We start from the raw sequence: 17,566 nt of genomic DNA on the forward strand, positions 1-17,566 counted from the left end.
TTGAAGAATTAAGGAATCAAAATCAACTTGAAGCTTGTTTGATTGCAGCAGGCCAAGATGATTTTCAGTCTAAGTCTCAAGGTGGAAATCTTTCCGGCTGTGCTGATGACAAACGTCTCACTCTAGGCTAACGATGCATTCTCATCTTCATGGACTTCCTTGAAGCATTTAGTGTTAGACTGAGATCGTGCTGTCCCTGCACAAAACGTTGCAGAAAGTACAGAGCTGACTTCTGCAGCACAGAGAGATGCAGAGGACAAATTACTCAGTTTCTGTTACTGAGATCATTGCTGCTGTGCAGGGCTGGGAAAAACCAGCTTGTGAACAGAGATGGGTGGATGAAGCTGGATCTGAGCAAGGCAGAGGTGAGGACAAAGGAGGAGAGGTGGAGGATGCCTTTGGCCAAGTCTGCTCACCCTCTGTTGCCCTGCACAGTGTGTCATTTAAAGACACCACTGGATTGTTCTGTGCTGCCAGGCTTTTGTGTGGAAAGCTCTGTGATTAATGAGTTCTGCTACCTCTAGTTGGTGGGAGATTCTGTCCTGGCCAGATGATGCTTAGTCATGATTTTGGAGGACTCTCCTGCCCTGCCTGGGCTCGAGCAGAGCAGTGTGTACGTGGGCATAAAGCCATTGGATTGTAGGCAGCTGCAGTCGCATTTTGCTGCAGTGCTTCACCTCAGCAGTGTGTGCTGTGGTAGCACAATGCACCATTTCTTTTTTCTGAAGTACTCTGGGGCCACTGGGCCATTTGGCAAAGCTCATCGGGGGAGCGTGAGATGGCTGCTGGATTCCTGGGGACTGGTTTGGTCAGCCTGTTGCAGAAGGGACCTGAAACAGCTTTTCTGTTAGAATTCAGATTCATAAATCTGCAGTGATGATTGAGGAAATGTATCACTGGAAAATGTTTGAATATATGCAGATTTTAGAGGAAAAGTTGAACAACCTAGCATATATCATATATTTATGGTGTATGGTCAAACTTCATCTGAGACTGAACACAGTGACACAGCATGTGTGACTTTGCAGTATCAAGGTGAGGGATAAAGGCTTTAGATAAAATACCAGGAGATGGGAAGATAATGTTCCCACTTGTATTAAGGATTCAGAGGTCAGTGTAGTTGGATACTGCCCTTCAAGTAATGCCCGGTTGTTTGGTCAGAGTGACTCAAATCATTTTTCTCATGGCTGTTACCAGTCTGGATTTTTAGCCTATCTGTCTCTTTGCAGAATGTAATGATTTCCTTTTCTGAGTGATTCAGGTGCTGACTTCCCGGTAGAACATTTTGGCCAGACAGTGAGAGATGATATTTTAAACTGGATTCCATGAGCAGATCAGAACAAACTCCCCAGAAAGCATGCTGAAAGACAGATGAAGGCATTTGCCCTTTTATCTTTGGCAAAACCTCCATAGTGCTGGCTGGTAGATTCTGTTTTTCTGTTCCTGATGTTTGGATGAGAGCTGGCTGCTTATCAGGAGCCATGAGTGCTGCAGGAGAGGGTTGTTGGAGGCCTGCTTGGTTAAGGCCTGCGTTATGCCTTTGCCAGCCATTAGGGATATGAGCAGAAGCCAGGCCGCAGCACCACTCTGGTGGTCCCAAAGACCTGATGTCCACAAGGGTGTGTTTTTGAGGAGTTTAATCAGGAGCTGCTGCTGATACCCCAAAGGAATCCCACACTGTGCTCTGCAGGGGGCTCACAGAGCTCTGCTACAGGCTGGTGTAGAGGCAGGTATTAAATGTCAGGTTTTAGCTCTTGACCAAGTAAATGCACATGCAAGACCACAGGAACAGCATCTTAGAGGAGGCGGCAGTGCAAGTTCTGACTTAATCAGTGCTAGCTAAAATCAAGGCCCAAAAAAGAATGATAGCTAGTAAAAGAAAACCCGTCTTGTGTTGTTGTTGACTGTGTCTTCAGACACAGTAGAAAATGAGGAAGCTTTCTGGGGCTAAAGCAGAAAGAAATGAAGGAATCGGTGTTAAAACAAGAGGCTAAGGCTCCAGAAACTCTCCTGCAATTATCTCTCCAGGATAGCTGCAGATATCATTATGCTATAATCCACAATGAATAAGCCTTGAGATTCAACAAGTGTGTGCATACTGAGAGCAGGAAGCGGTTCCAGTTCTCCACCAGTACTAACAAATACTTCTGCTGGATAAAAAATACCCACCCAAAAAAATCAAATTGCACCAAATGAAGACAGTGTGGTTCCTCAGCAGTCTCAACCAGAGCATTTGCTGCTGAGCTCGAGCCTCCTTAGGAAATGAAGAGTGCCACCATAAAGAGGGTAATACGGAAACCGTAAGGAAAACCTGCTCCAACACTTCCTTACTAATGACGTATTTGTTACAGGTCCGTTTTGGAAGTGCTGTCACTTGAATAATTTAACAAATTTCTGCTTATTGAGCGACATTGTTCATGTGCATTATAAGCAACATGAATGCCTGTGAACCTAAACCGAGCGGGTAGCAAAATAGAAGATTGCACAGTGCTAACACAATTTGCTTTACAAAGACTTTTTATCGAAGGGGAAAAGCCTTTCAAACAGCACTGTGCTGATTCTTGTCTTTAACATATGACATTCTATCACACCTCGGCTTTGCAGGGAACGTGGGGCTTTTTTTAATCCACATCTGGGATGATGGAACCTCTATATGTGGTTTGCTCAACAGGTCCAAGCTGGTCTGCATTGATTTGAAGGTAGTGCTGGTACTGCTCTACTACCTGGAAGACCTCTGAGTTCTGGTTAAGTTCATTTTGATCCTGGTCGTATCTTAAAGTGTACTTGCACACAGCTTGAGCCTGCCTGGATGCTGTTCTTCAGTCATTTCTCTCTTCTGCCCCAATTTGTATTCCTGCCCTCCAGCATCACATTGGTCAGAATCCTCTCATTCTCCTGCACAGGTAGGAAACTGCCTTTGCTCTTTGAAAACATTGTTGCAATTTTTACAAATTGTAGAAGAAAATTACACTAAGTTAAAAGCTATTGCTCAGTTCCCTGCAGTAATGTTTCGTATTTCCCCCCTACTTACTTCCACAAAGCGTTCAGCCCAGGCTGATGCCCCATTCCCAGGTGGCTGAGCCCTGCCTGCTCACTCAGCCCAGCACTTCTCTCAGCCCAGAAGGTGCACGACCGAGCTGCTCCCTGAAGTTCCAGCAATCGTACACTGCCCCTCCAGCTGAGGGGATAGGCTCTTTTGTTGTTTTTACACAAAAACTACTTGGATGATCATAGTTTTGTGTGTTGGTGCTTGCTGCTACTTATTTATTTTTTCCTTAAACACCAACTCGGTGAACAGATACTTACAATCTGTAGCTGCTCAGTGATGCTGTATGGCTTTTTAATCTCTAGAGGCCAGATGGAAGCGTGCTCCTTCATCACTGCTTGTTTTGCATAATGTGGGAATTGGAACTACATTGGAGTAAGCAGACAGACACTTGATGTGTATTTTTTTCTCTTTCATGCATGGACTTTCTTCTTTTATTTCCCAATGTCAGTTTTCTGTGGGGAAAGTAACTTGTATGCCCCAAATGGGAAACGTTTTGGTCCTGGAGAATTAGAGAGAAAGGGACGCTCAGCTGGGGTGTTTCTGAGAGCTGATGACTTAGCAAGGTTTCTGAACAAGCAGCTACTGGGCTGATCCTGAACACTGTGGGGTCTGTGTCATCAACTTTGTTTCAAGCTCTCCTGCAATCCTCGCTCTGACTTTAGTTGCATTTGTGGATGTATTTTCCGCTATTCAGACTGCAATCAATTGATTGAAATCCATAAATAACAAGTTGAAATTTAAGATGCAGTACCAGGATTGGGACTAAGGTTTATGCACGTGAGAAGCTTTTTATAGCTCACTCCCCCGAGAGTCCAATCCTGGCCAGCCCCTGGCAATGGGAAGGCCCTGGCTTTACCGCCAGCTTGTTGGAGGCCAACCCCACACTGCAACAGCAGCAGGGCCGCTCACACAGCCGTCTGTAGCAGCGCTGCACCACGAGGCCTGCTGTGGCACTTGGCTGAGCTTTGTGGGTCATGGGTGGCGTGGTGTTAAAGTAACCACGAGAAACAGAAAAAGCAAGACAGACTAACATGAAAAAACACATTTTATTGCACTTAAGTTATAAGAAAATAAAATTTCTAAGTGAATCAAACCATAGACACAGTCCCTTTAAACGTCGTTTTCCTCCATCTTGTCAGGTTGTTACATAACTAAAATTAACCAACTGGAATCTGATTGTTTTAAATCAGACTATAAATAAAACAAAACAAAAAAAAAAACAAAACAAAAAAGAAAACAACAAAAAAGGAGGAAAAAAGCTCGCCTAGGATACAGTGTTAAACCACTTTCACAGTTCAGCTTGAGTTGTGGCTCTTGGAGAATGAGGCAAACTGTTTGACTCTTTCGATTCTCATTTTGTTTTGCATGTGACATCTGTACAAAAACGCCGTAAGTTTTTGCTCTGTCAGTTCCTCCCAGCAATAACTGTAACAGTTGCGTGGTTGGTTGGTTGGTTTTTTTTCCTCAAATACTGTAAAACACGAAGACTGACCAGCAACTTTATTTTCCTTTTTTGTATTTTATCATCTTTTTTAAAAATTTTGTCAGTTTTTTTAGCTTTTTTTTTTGAAATTTCTTATTTTTTAATGTTCATTCCATTCACCACAGCCCTCACAAAGAAAAAGTTTCCCCACAGAACAGGCTGCAATGAGCTTTGTTCTAAGGAATGTGTTTTCATTTTTGCCCAGAAAAAAAGAAAATAAGCTTTGCACACACACTCAATTCTTTATTTGCAGGCAAACTTCACTCTTTAATTGTCTGAAACTCTTCCACTCTCAGCCTCTTAGAGGCACAGTTGGCTCAAGTTTCAGTGGCAAAAAGTCTTTTTCTGTAACCAAACTAGAGCAAATTTGGAATTCAGTCTGGGACTAAAACGTCACAGCAGGAAAAACAAAATAAAAAAAAATAATTTGCTTTTTTCTTTCTTTTCATTTAGCAGCATAAATAAGTTTGGCCACTGGGAATACAGTACAGGGGTGGGAACACAATCCCATAATTGAAGACCTACTTCTAGCACCAGCGTTGCGAATTAAATCCATCAGAGGACTCTCAGAACCCAGGACAACTTGCCACCTCAGAGCAACTTATGCATTGAAGAGTGTAGATGGAAGCAACGGTAAGTAGATTAAACAGAGGCTAATACTGTGATTGACGTTGGCAATGGTTGGCAAAAGGAAAAACAAAAAAAGGAAGGAAAAAAAAAAAGAAAAAAAAAGAAAAAGAGAAAGCTCCGATAAAACTGCACAAAACAATTCACAGTACTATTTTAGCTTTTCCACACCAGGAATGGACTCTCCTTGTTCCGCAGTTGGTTTCACTGCGGGCACTCTCTGGTTTTTCAAGTTGGCGGCCGCTCGTGGAGGCTGGGAGGAGCCCTGCTCAGAGCGGGGCCAGGAGAGCGCCTTGCTGAGGGGCCAGGGGGTACCAGCAGGCATGTGTGTGCAGCTTCCTTACGGATCTCCATAGTAAAATAACCTGGTAACAAGAACTGTAACTTTTTTTTCTTTTTTTTTTTTTTTTCTCCAACCTGTTGAAGGGGTCGGAGGAAAGTAAAGAAAGAATTGCACCTGGTTTCATTTCAGAAGTTTTGCAAAGCTGCCCCGGTCGAAGGTGTTGCCATTTTATGTGACGAGACAGCGAATGCCTCTCTTGTCAGTTAGAGTTTGTTATCGTTGTCTTCTCCTTCGTAGTCTGTAGGTCTTTAGGATCTGTTGCCCCAAGCCAACATCCTGCACCACCAAGGACAAGGGATTTTTTTTTTCCTTTTTCTTTTTTTTTTTTCTTTTTTTCTTTTTTTTTTTTTTTTTCTTCTTTTATTTTTTTTTCTCAGGGCGAGGGAAAGGAGAACATCGCCTACACGTTTGGACAAATTCATCTTTCTGCCCTTCACTTCATATCCACGTCAAAGTCCAACACCAGCAGCTTTGTTTCCTCAGTCCCGTTCCGGCTCCCAACGGCACACACCAGCTTTGTGTTGGAAGCTCTGATCCGCCACACGACGCCTCCGCTTCCCCCGCTCTCCAATGTAACTAGATTTCGGATAAATTCACCCGTTTTCAAGTCCCAAAGTTTTACAGTCCCATCATCTGAGCTGGTAATTACAAAGTTCTTGTTGAACTGTAAACAGGTCACAGCGCTCTGATGCTTGTTGGGACCTAGAAGAGCAAACCAGAACATTTTTGTTTCTAACGGGAAAGCAGTGACAGACAGCGCTGTATATAATGTAAATACCCATCCACTTGAGCACAGCTGTTTCTCTTAGATGTGTTATCCCTGTTTTTGTGCTTTAAAAGGTACAGAACCTTGCCTTCTGTTTTCAAAGCGTGAAATTCCCCCAAAATACTTCTTTGTTACAGTGATCTTGTTTTGTTGCATACGCACAGCAGGACAAGTGCATACTTGGAAATTCATGAGAATGAACTTAGCCATGCAGAAATGAGGTGACCACAATGCATGTTTTTCTCCAAGTCCCTTTGAAGTGTTATTATGGGATTACTCTACCGGTAAGTACTGAGGGACATACAGATACATATAAACTGTTAAAACAGCAGCCTGCTTTTCCAGTGAAGTTTAACTTTCTGCTGCAGCCAGCATTGCTGGATACGATAAATGACTTTTTCTGAAGAGGGAACAAAATAACATGCTGGTGTGCGTGATGCGTCAGTGGCAACTGTAAAAATGGAAACCAAAATCTTTCTTCTCACTGAGAAAGTGAAAACATCTTCCACTCTCTTCCAATCTTTTCTTTTGATTTATTGCAATAGACAGTGTGCTTTTGCCTCCCAATCCAATTAATCAGTAGGCTCTGAAACATCCAAGTGACCCCTAAATAAAACGTTGACTGGCTGTTTTGAGATGTCATTTCCTACATATTTCTGTGGCTTATTAGGCTAATACACTCATTGCAAATTTCTCTCGGTTCAGGCCATCTGCCTTTCATAATAGGCAAGTGATTTGAATAGATTAGATGAAATTCCTCTAATTCAGAGGAAGATCATACAGCTGTCATCAGAAAAATGATATTTAAGTTGTAAATGGTCCACGATTGTTTCTTTGTATGAAATGGTTAGAAGGTTTTATATAGGATCTGCAGCACAGATTACTGCAGGCAGCTTGATTTCTATCATGGTAGTTTAAGCTCACCTTGCAATGTCTGTAAACATTGTCCTGTTTTAATGTCCCAGATTTTGACTGTAGAATCAGCGTTCCCAGACACAAGTATATTGTCCTTAAGTTCCATTCCACTTGTCAAAGACTGGTGGCCTGTGAGTGTGTGAATGCAGTTTCCGGTCTCCACATCCCAAACTCGGATGGACGTGTCAAGAGATCCACTCACCACATGGATACCATCGAACTACAAGAAAGGTAAATCTGTTATAAACGATTATATTAGGATCTTACAATGCTCTCTATGAAGGCGGGGCTATTAAGCATTTAATTCACTAAAGTTAGCATTAGATATGTGTAACATATTTGGAAATTGCATTTCAATCTTCATAGATATATGGCTGTGCTTGATACTGGAGCTGGTGATTCATGGCAGTGTCATTTCCTGTTGTGAACACAACCTATGGGGTACTCAGCCTGAAGAGGAGGGCACTGGACCACTGGTCTTTCAAATAAAATACAACTCTTAAAAAGAACAGAATCCTGTCTGCTGCAGCATACAGCACTAAGAGGCTGTTGTTGTCCTAATAAATAAGTTAACAGCCAAACCTGCTTTTCCACAAGTCAGAGGGACTTTAAGCTGGAGAAAAGAAATAACAGACATAAAAACAATACAGGAAAATAGAAGGAAAGAAACTGAAAAATGCTGGGTCAAACATTTTGTCGGCGTAATCATGTGCAACAAGGAACTTTTTAACTTCCTACTCACTGCTGGGAAAAGTAGATATGCTGACACAGATGTTCAGATTCTGGATTTTCTGGGCATGTACCAAGATACAAAGTAAAAATATGTAGAAGATGAACACACAGAGAAATCAGCGAAGAGATTGGATACTTCTGACCAAGAGATGAAACATGTAGAGGATATGGAGATGAAAAGTAACCTGAGTGAGAGCGATGACGCCATGAGTCAGGGTTCCCACAAAAGGAAGGAAAAAGAGTGGAAGAATAAAAACAGAGGGCTTCAAGGAGGAATACTTAATAAACTGAGACTTCCTTCCCATGAGGTTTTTATGCATCTCTAAGGAGAAGAAGAGTTCAGGAGAGCTGGCACCTTCTTAGAGAAACAAACTATCCTTGTTTGAGGGAAAGATAGGAAATGCAGTAAATTACCAAGACCTACTTGGTTGAAGTATAGGGAATTGTATAAAAGAAGAAATGAGATCAACAGAAGTGTACAAAGGAGTACGCTGGGACAAAATCAGAAAAGCAGAGCGCAAAACAAGACGGAACTAACAAGAGCTGTCACAGACGGTAAAAAGGCCATTTTGGTTAATTAATTAAAAAAAAAAAAAAAAAAAAGGAAGGAAGGAGAAAAGATTTTTTAGAAGCTTGTTTAAGCTGATTGAGAAGAGAAAGATGAGGCTATTTAAGGCTATTTAAGTTTTCTTTTTGCTTCAGTCCTCAGCCATCTGAGTGTAGGCTAACACCAGTGACAACTGATACGAACTTCCACTAGAATGGAGAAAATGCACACGTACAGCAAAGTTGTTTGAAGACAATCCTAGAGACATCTGATGCTATTCTGAGATGTCATGGAAGACAGACGAGGCTTCAGATGGCAGGTACCATTTCTCTCTTTATTCAAGGATGGGAGACTGGAGAATTGTGGATTGGTCAGCATAACTTTAATTTGCAGAATAAACTAACAAATAATACTTGGTGCAGGGACACTATCAGTTCAGTTCACAATGTAGTTCACAGACAATTTAGACATATCAGTAAGAGCTCTGGGTGTCTCGCACTTAGTATTTTCATTAGGATTAGTGGGACATTCCAAATGGTAGAACCTGATGCAAAGTGAAGCATGTAAAAGAGAGAGTTATGAAGATCTGAGCTTGGCCAAGAATACATAAGGGTAAAACTGCAGCCTGGGATAGCCAGAGCAAACTAGCACTACTTGTCCATGTGGACTTACTGGTATCTAGTAACAAGAGAAGAAAGAACCCGGCTATCCGACTGCTTCTTTTTGTAAAACCTCTTGCATCTTAGAACAGCTCAGATCTCTACCTGCTGTCATGGCTGAGTGACACTTTGGTTCAGAAGATTTAGAGAGCAACTGGCACGTGCAGCCTGCTGACTGGAATACATTGCAGTTCCAGTGAAAATACACTAAAAAAACACACACTCTGGTATCCAAAATAGGGATATGCTACACAATATACATAAAGTAACTTCTCCATTACAGCAGGCATTGCTAAGACTTTGACTAGAATTTTGCATCCTGTTTTCTGCACTATGCTTTCAAAAAAGCATGTGAACTAATTTGACTTTGGATAAATGGATCAGGAATGGTGAGCAGCCAGCACACTTGCTGCAAGGAACACTACAGAATGTTTTTCTTTCCTAAGCTGGACTTAAAGAAAGACTGATGCAAAAAAGAAAAAACACAAAAAAAAAACCCACAAGACTTTTTTCTCCCTCTCCTGTCATTTACCTGTATTCTACTTGCATAAAGTATTCAGAAAGAAAGCCTTAAGGCTGAGTGTAAAGACAAACTACTTCAATATTGCTGCAGTTAAACAGACAGTGGTTCAGATCAGTGGCTGTACTGTGTTTTCTGAGGGTCCTGACAATCTGTGGACTATGACAAAGGCAACTGAGAAAGGTGACTAAGAAAAGGCAACCGGATTAGTACTCTTAAACTGTGGCATTAAAGATCTCTAACAGTTGTCTGGGGGGGTCGCAAATGGGGAAATACTGAAATGTAAGAGAATTCACAATGGGGCAGGAGTGGGGAAGACAGGCACACCGTTCAGCCTCATTATTCTACTCATGGGCTGTTTCAGCAGGAGCTTACCTTTCAATTTCAACAAACTTGAAAGTCCTAAAGCTCTAAGCACCTGTAGCCTTCTGCCCCTCTAAGTTCCACTTACAAGCTATAAATACTACCAGCACGATCAACATAACCCAATTACTTGACCTTCTACTACTCCATTAGTAGAGTAAGACACTTGTATTTGCCAACTGGAACAAGAGCCACCAGTGAAGATAACGTGCACTGTTCTCAAACTGCTGCAGATAAAACCATAATATGAGGTAGGTGGTGCAGCATTTTTAACCTGTTTGCTGCTTGTCTCAAATACTCCGCAGCCCATGAACGAAGGAGAAGGGATGGTGATTTTTGATAAATTTTGCTATACATTTTACAATAGAAAACCATTTGATCTATTATGGTGAAAAGCACCTTTTGATGATAACATTTATTAAAAACGTCTGCAGCTTCATTTTCTGTGCCACCAACCAGACTAGTTACACGCTGAATGCAGTTTCCCAGCTGGGAGCTGAATTTGTTGTTTATTTCTTTTTTGAGTTCTGCCAGACTGCAGTGAGAACAGGCACATGCATGACATTAATTTTGTTCTCCTTTCAGTGCCTGGAAATGATGCTCAGTGAATGAACAAGATATCTTTTGGAATAGTAAAGGTAAGAAGAGTTGACATGAGGTCTGTGTATGACTTTGCCAGCATAACTGTGGTGAAGTCAGGCAAGAGGTAAACTGGCCATGCCGTACACTGGTACCAAGAATGATCTGCATCTACAGCAACATGTCTCTGCAGACAAAGCCTCAGAACTGTAGATGCAGCCTTTGCTCAGAACTAGTAAAACAAATACTTAAGTCGGGGCATTACGTTTTAGGTTCATCCTTACTATGAATTACAGTTTGGAACTAGAGGATGTGACTACAAAATAAGGATGAACAGATTTGCTTAATTCAGAACATTAATCCAATGGGGTTTCTGGCACATTTTCAAATACTGTATTAGCTAATGTATTTAAATAGTAACATTAGAACTTCTTTTGGGGAAACCAATACAACATTTAAAAAACGCCTAACAAACAATCCCAAGCTCTAGAAAAGTACATAACTTGCCAGGACAGAGATTTGGGCTTTATTGTATTATGGACTTTAAAAGTACTCTTTAAAAAAAAAAAAAACAAAAAAAAAAAACAAAAAAACCCCCACAGCCTCTAAATTAAAGCAACATACGACGAAGATGAAAAAATGGAAAAGGGGAATATGACCTAAGCCCCAGTATTTTCATGGTCTGTATAATTCTGGAGCAAGGATTTGCAGTTTATTAAAGAAGGTAAAATACACCATGTTCATATAAGCAGCAGATGAAAATCACTTACCTGTAATGAATAGACTCTGTTAGTATGCCCTTGCAGCGTGTGCAGACAGGTCTCGGTCTCTGGATCCCACACTTTGACCATAAAATCATATGCACCACTTACAACCCTTCTTCCGTCATACTGAACGCATCGAACTGCAGCTACGTGGCCCATCAGAACATGTAAACACTGGCCCGTCTCTATGTCCCAAACTCTCAGTGTAGCATCTCGAGAACCACTGACCACTCTGGAGGAACAAAAAAAAACCCTCCTATATTTAGCATTGGAAATAAGAGCGTTAAAACAATGAGATGGTTATAAATCAGTTCCAAGTTTTCATCTGGAACACTAGATAGCATTTGTCCGCTAGCCACCGAAGATCTGGTTTGACACAACAGTTCATCAGAGTTGCAAATGACTTGAGTGCGTTTCTTCCTTGCTCTGCTTGTCTCTCCAGGATCCATTTGATATAATTAGCAATCTATTTAAAAAGCACTTCAGTCATGAACAGCAAAATGATGCCACAAGAAACTATGTGGACCATTGTATCCATCCATGAAAGCTTATGAATATGCCGAGTTCAAATTAGCACTTTGAGCATCCTGCTTAAATGACTGAATTAACTAATTATAACAATTAAAGAAGATCCTTCTTTAGAAGTTATACTTTTAGCAAAGGAACGATTATTCTGCTTGTTTGCTTTTTTTTTCAGTTTATACTTTTAAAAGCCTTTTTAGGCAAGCACAATTTTAAAAGTGAGAAGGAATTAATATTAATGGCACAGATAAAGAAAAACCTCAGCATTCTTCAAAAAAGAGAAATGTAACCAACAGGCACTCTGACAACAGCACCGTGCCACAGCCAAGTAACTCTGCCAATGTTCCTTGAACCGAGACATGAATTTCTACCGCAGAAATGATGATACAGTAAGTTAAAATGTTGATAAAGTACCGCACCAACAATACTAAAGTCACTCTGCAGAGAGAGTAAAAGTCTGTAACGTACAAAAAGCTAAGAATAAATTATTTGCTGTGGTAGACTGGATCGGGTTGTAATGAAGAATGAGTTTTAGAATAAGGTAAAAGACAGCTTTATAAAGTTCCTGACTCTCTTAGTTTTCTGTTCTTTAATTAATATCCATATGCCTTTGCTTCAGTTAATAATCTCCTCCCTTAGTCAACTGACATACTTTAGTTTGGATGCTCCACCTGTTTTGTATTTCACTCAGTGTCTGATCAGACACCCCAATTTAACAAGTGTTTGTGTAAACAGAGTGCAGATTAGAATACAGACTACAGCTGTAGCTCTGGACAGAGTCTTACCTCTTCTCGTGGAGGTGCATGCAGCGCACCGTGGAGGTGTGTCCATACAAAGTATGTATGCATTCTCCAGTCTCAGCATTCCAGACTTTCAAAGTCCGGTCTGTAGATCCACTGATGATGATGTTGTCCCTCATCTGTGATGACCAGACTCCACCTGTGTGTCCAACTAATGTTCTCAAGCACTGGAAAGAAACGTGTGGCTCAGTTACTGTTGTGACAGACTTTAAAAGAAGTTTCAGAAAGCCTAAATCAAGGAGGTAACAGTAGCTGCTCACAGCGAGAGCCAGAAGGCTCCTGGGGATTGCTTTGTGCTTCAACTAAAAATTTACATCTGCTAGAAAATGCCCATTGAGTTTCTCTCTCCACTGAAGGTACTCGGACTATAAGGAACTTTCCCTATAATCTTGCTTTTGATAGACTGTCTCTGCAAAGTTCTATGCGATGCACTTTGCAACCTTGAGTCTTCATCTTGGCAGCTGTTTTGAGTCACTGCGGTTTCCAATATGTTTCTGAAGCATAAACCTTAGAACTGGAGAGAGCGTTCGCTTAGTGGTTTTACTACCAGTCTATAAACTATTCTCTTATTCAGTTTTTCTGTTTGTTTAGCCAAGAAACAGCACATTCTGTAAGCTACAGCTACACCATCAACAATGTGAAATCACGTTTCCAACCTTCTGCAGCCATCACTGTTGCCCAGGAGAGACTCCCACATTCCACACACGTGGCTGGCCTTCTTTGATGCCAGCTGTGTGACATGATTTTGCACCATGTAGGAAGAGTGATTGCTCACACCTTCTTGTTTAAAACCTCACCCACTCTGGAACAATGTTTTGTCTCCATCTCTGTCTGTATTCCTTACAAGTAATGACTGTATATGCATTTTCATCAAGCAGCAGTAATTGCTAATTAGTACAGACAAGAACAGATCCTTGCAAGACCCCTCTAGAAAGATATTCCATACAGATTCTGCATTTACATTAATAACATGATCTCGCTAATTACCCACTTTCTAACCCATTTAAATATGTGCCATGTTGATTTTGCATTGCTCTGTTTTCTTTAGTTGTGTCACAGGATACTGCCTTGCAGTGCAGACCGCCATCTATTTCTATATCATCTGTTATTTTTATCAGGCCAACCTGTACCTGCATCAGCAAAGTGGTCAAGACAGCCTGATGATCTCTTTTTCTGTAATCTAACGCTAAGTGGCATTAATATCTGTGGCCCTTCTCTGTTAAATGACTCCTTTTTACGTAGTCCAGTATTTTTTTTTTATCTGAGATAAGGTATCCTAAAAACCCAGTCTTCCAGTTTACTCAGTTTAACTATCTATACATTTTAGCTTTCTTCTGTTGAAAAAAACCACCTATTTTACCCCACAGGTAACTTCAGAAACCAATCATAGAATGCAACCAATGCAGCTATCTGAATCAGCTGTAATTAAATACATCCAAGCTTTGGTGGCTGTTTTTAATGCCCTTTCACATTTCTGCTGAAATATTCCATCATTGCTGCATGCTGGATTTCCATCATATGAGTTTTCTCCAAACATAAGTACTTTTACTGCATCAGCAATCAACAGTACACTAATTTCTACTGTAATGTCCCTTCTAATAGACTTACTTAAATTCCTTACTTTTCTGCTGTTCATACATTGCCAATATCTAATTTAATATCCACCTTCTACCACTTTTCTGCAGTTCCTGCTTCCTAACTTAATTGACTCCCAGCAATTCCACCTTTTTAACTTCAAAACAGCTTTTCACTTTTACAGCTCCCCAACTTTTAAGTATGTTTCCACTGATTTGCTCATATTTTAAGAAATCATCCTTCTCAAGCACTAAGAACACAGAATCCCTATTCTGGGCTTTACATCTGTCAAGGGGATTATTAAGCCATGTTCATTTGCAAAGACCAACCTCCAGGGTTCTTTTTATTTTATTAATTCTTCACTACCAGTAAGCATAAGGGCTAATACAGCCCTCTTTCACTTACAGTATTTACCTCTAAGGTTTAGGGTAAATAGTCCCATTAGGACTTGGAATTACCTTTACTGAAAATTACTGAACATCAATTGGTAAGTTATGCTACCACGATCAATTTTATATGTTTAAACGAACATTTGTCTTTTGAGAGAACCATATATAGAAAGCAAGTATTTTCCATCTCAGTTTATCCTGCCTTTTCAGTCAAAATATGAAAAATCTACCATAGGTTCCTTCATTAGACAGGAGAGGTAGGGAGAGGCTGCCTATTGCTTTGGATTTCATTCTTTCCCGCTGTAGTATTTATAACCTTGTCAAGGCATTATTAGGCAGGTAAAGACAAATCCTTGACACGTTCAACCTGAACACCATTGAGTTAATCTCAAAAACTGTCCTGTGTTCAAATAACTATACTGTTAAAACAATACGAAGTCTAAATGATACTAGTTTAGATGGGAAAAATTACTATTGCTCTGTGGCCTTTTCTATCGCTATATGGAGCTGTTTGCTGAGTAGCTGTGATGTTCTAACATGAGTGAAATGCTCAGTACTGTCTTTTTGATTGCACATATTGTTTTGCTTCTCTAAGCCAAAATTAAATTATTGAAGCTTATTAAATTCCTGCCTGAGCTGGATCTAATTTAATAGGAAATATTTAAACCTAAAGCAAGTTACGCTTTTTTTTTTCCTGTGGCTCAGCAGTATAGCAGCTTAGAATGAAAAACAAACCGCATCTGAAAACAGAGCCAGTAAAATCAACACACCGTTTCAATAACTTAAAAACAACAGAAAGAATGATAGAAGACAAGTGAGATCTAGAGGAGTAAAACGAGGCTAAATTAAGCTTTAAGGAAGATAAAGCAACATATCTGTCCAAATTCTTTAGCATCCATGTCACAAATGACTCCACGAGAACAGAAGAATTGCCAAGAGAACAAGGATATATGCCAGCAGTAGCATGAACAGCATTGTAATTTCACATCAAGGTGACTTCTTTGAACCAGTCTCTGTGCAGGAGGAGATGACCCAAACATCTACCATTCGTTTTCCTGAATCTTTCACCAGGCAGCCCCGAACACCACGCTGGGTGTGGTCAGGCAGAGCAGTGATATTTTCAACCCGTATCACAGTGCTAACTGGTATCCCGTTTCCTAAGGAATCCACCCACACCATCCAGTTACTTACCTTGCCAGTAACTGCTGACCACACTTTTAATGTGTTGTCATCAGAGCCGCTCACTATTCGGTTCCCGCAGAACTGAAGGCACGTGATCACGTGATCATCGTGGCCTTTGAGCACCTGGCAGTGAAGAACACAAAAACGTGCACTCAGAACTGAACGGGGGAGATGAGAGATAGATAAGCAGGAGAAACAAAGTGCCATTCTGAGTCATAAATTATAAAATGCTAGAGTTGCTTCAAAAACAACGCGGCCCCTTAATCCTGCATGTCAAGTCTCATTTACTGCCAGCTGGGACCAAAGAAGGTATTTTCCTTCTTCTGTGGAATAATGCTGCACTGCTTGTCAAACCTACTGCGGGGATTTGAAACCTCCTACAAGTACCAGGATAAATGAGTAATGAAAGTAGAAAAAAATTAGTTGCTGGACATTGCTCAATTCCTCTGCAGTTGTTCCCTCTCCTTCTCTCTAATTCTCCATTTTTCCCCAGTTAGACTTCTACCTATTAAGCTATGTTTTGAGCTTTTCCGATCTTGAACAAAAATGACAGCATTGTATTATTTACTGCACATTTGTATTTCTACGGTCAAGACCAAGCATGCCCATTTTCTTCCTTTCCAACCAAACACTGTCATCTGTTAAATGTGAAGCTGCACCAAGTCAAAAACTATCAAGCGTAAGCTAAAGTACAAAAAAAAGCAATCGTTTAAAGGCTGGAAATGTGGATTGGAATGGTACCCTGCAGAAGTAGGATCTTCAATATGTGATTTCAGAAATACTGCAATTCAGTATATTATACTAAAATACGGCACGGTTATCAGAATACAGAGAATGAGAAGGAACAAGGAATGCCTTTATTTAAGATACTTGAGCATTTCTCAAGATGTTCATTGAAATGAAATGGGCATTTGGCTAATGCCTGAGGCTGTAATTTTAATAATAATTCCAAGATAACTTGATGTGGCATATCAAGGCAAGAAACACAGAGCCACTGCTGCAGACGTGCATGAGTCACGGCCAAATAAACAGCAGGATACATCCATAGGTTTTTCACAGGGATCTTTTTGTTCTTATTGTTTTGTTGTACATGAATCAAGACAAGGAAATTGGCTAATAGGATATGAGTATGATTTTTTTCATGGTTCTGACTGCTAGCTCAATACCAGGTTTGATTAGACAGCTGTTAATTTATTTTAAAATGGGCTGTAGGTATTGCTTCATATCTTTCTATTGGAAAAGCCATAATGAGAATCTGAAATCAATATCATTAAATATTTCAATGTTTAAAAAAAAATCTTAACATGGAACAAAATCACCGTCTCCTGTTGCTCAATTTATAAGAATATCTATAAATAAAGCATGAAATGATCACTGAATAGTCGTGGAATATTTCTGTGTTGGTACGTGGCCCGCTCCACAAATGCGTGTGTTTGATTTTAAATCTAAGTATTTCCAATCAAGTCTGCGGGATTATTTACCTCACGAAGACTGGCATGTGCACAGACAATCAGCAGAACCTACAGCATTTTTTAAAACAGCAGCAAGAGAGTTTTGCTGCGTAAACCTTTACATTTCTATATTTGCTAATATGGTGCTCAGAAATTAACGTAAAAACATGGTAAGCTAACATACATACACATGACTGCCTTTCTGTAGCGATGCACTGCTTTTTGTGCATGGCTAGTTTGACTTGTCTGAAGGAAAAAAATAACCGGAGTGGATCCTGCCGAGTTCATGGCACCCCGCAC

At 40.5% G+C, this 17,566-nt stretch overlaps 1 protein-coding gene and 1 long non-coding RNA gene across 8 annotated transcripts in view; one reads left to right on the forward strand and one right to left on the reverse strand.

Moving 5' to 3' along the window:
* The window catches only part of LOC107313234 (uncharacterized), a 134,459-nt gene extending 131,291 nt beyond the window's left edge, over positions 1 to 3,168 (forward strand). For both annotated transcript variants that reach the window (XR_014945298.1, XR_014945297.1), the window contains exon 3: positions 2,672 to 3,168. This is a non-coding gene — a long non-coding RNA (uncharacterized LOC107313234). The remainder of the gene's footprint in view (positions 1 to 2,671) is intronic.
* Positions 3,169 to 4,076: 908 nt separating this feature from the next.
* FBXW7 (F-box and WD repeat domain containing 7) overlaps positions 4,077 to 17,566 on the reverse strand; it is a 155,866-nt gene continuing 142,376 nt past the window's right edge. For all 6 annotated transcript variants that reach the window (XM_015861319.2, XM_015861323.2, XM_015861320.3 and 3 more), the window contains 5 exons: positions 15,825 to 15,938; positions 12,655 to 12,836; positions 11,354 to 11,579; positions 7,193 to 7,403; positions 4,077 to 6,204 (listed from right to left, as the gene is read on the reverse strand). In XM_015861319.2, the coding sequence (XP_015716805.2) occupies positions 5,936 to 6,204; positions 7,193 to 7,403; positions 11,354 to 11,579; positions 12,655 to 12,836; positions 15,825 to 15,938 (1,002 nt within the window). In that variant the 3' untranslated portion in view covers positions 4,077 to 5,935. The remainder of the gene's footprint in view (positions 6,205 to 7,192; positions 7,404 to 11,353; positions 11,580 to 12,654; positions 12,837 to 15,824; positions 15,939 to 17,566) is intronic.

Source organism: Coturnix japonica, chromosome 4, assembly GCF_054131305.1.
Source record: "Coturnix japonica strain WE chromosome 4, WE-NBRP24, whole genome shotgun sequence".
In the NCBI taxonomy this organism is placed as follows: Eukaryota; Metazoa; Chordata; class Aves; order Galliformes; family Phasianidae; genus Coturnix; species Coturnix japonica.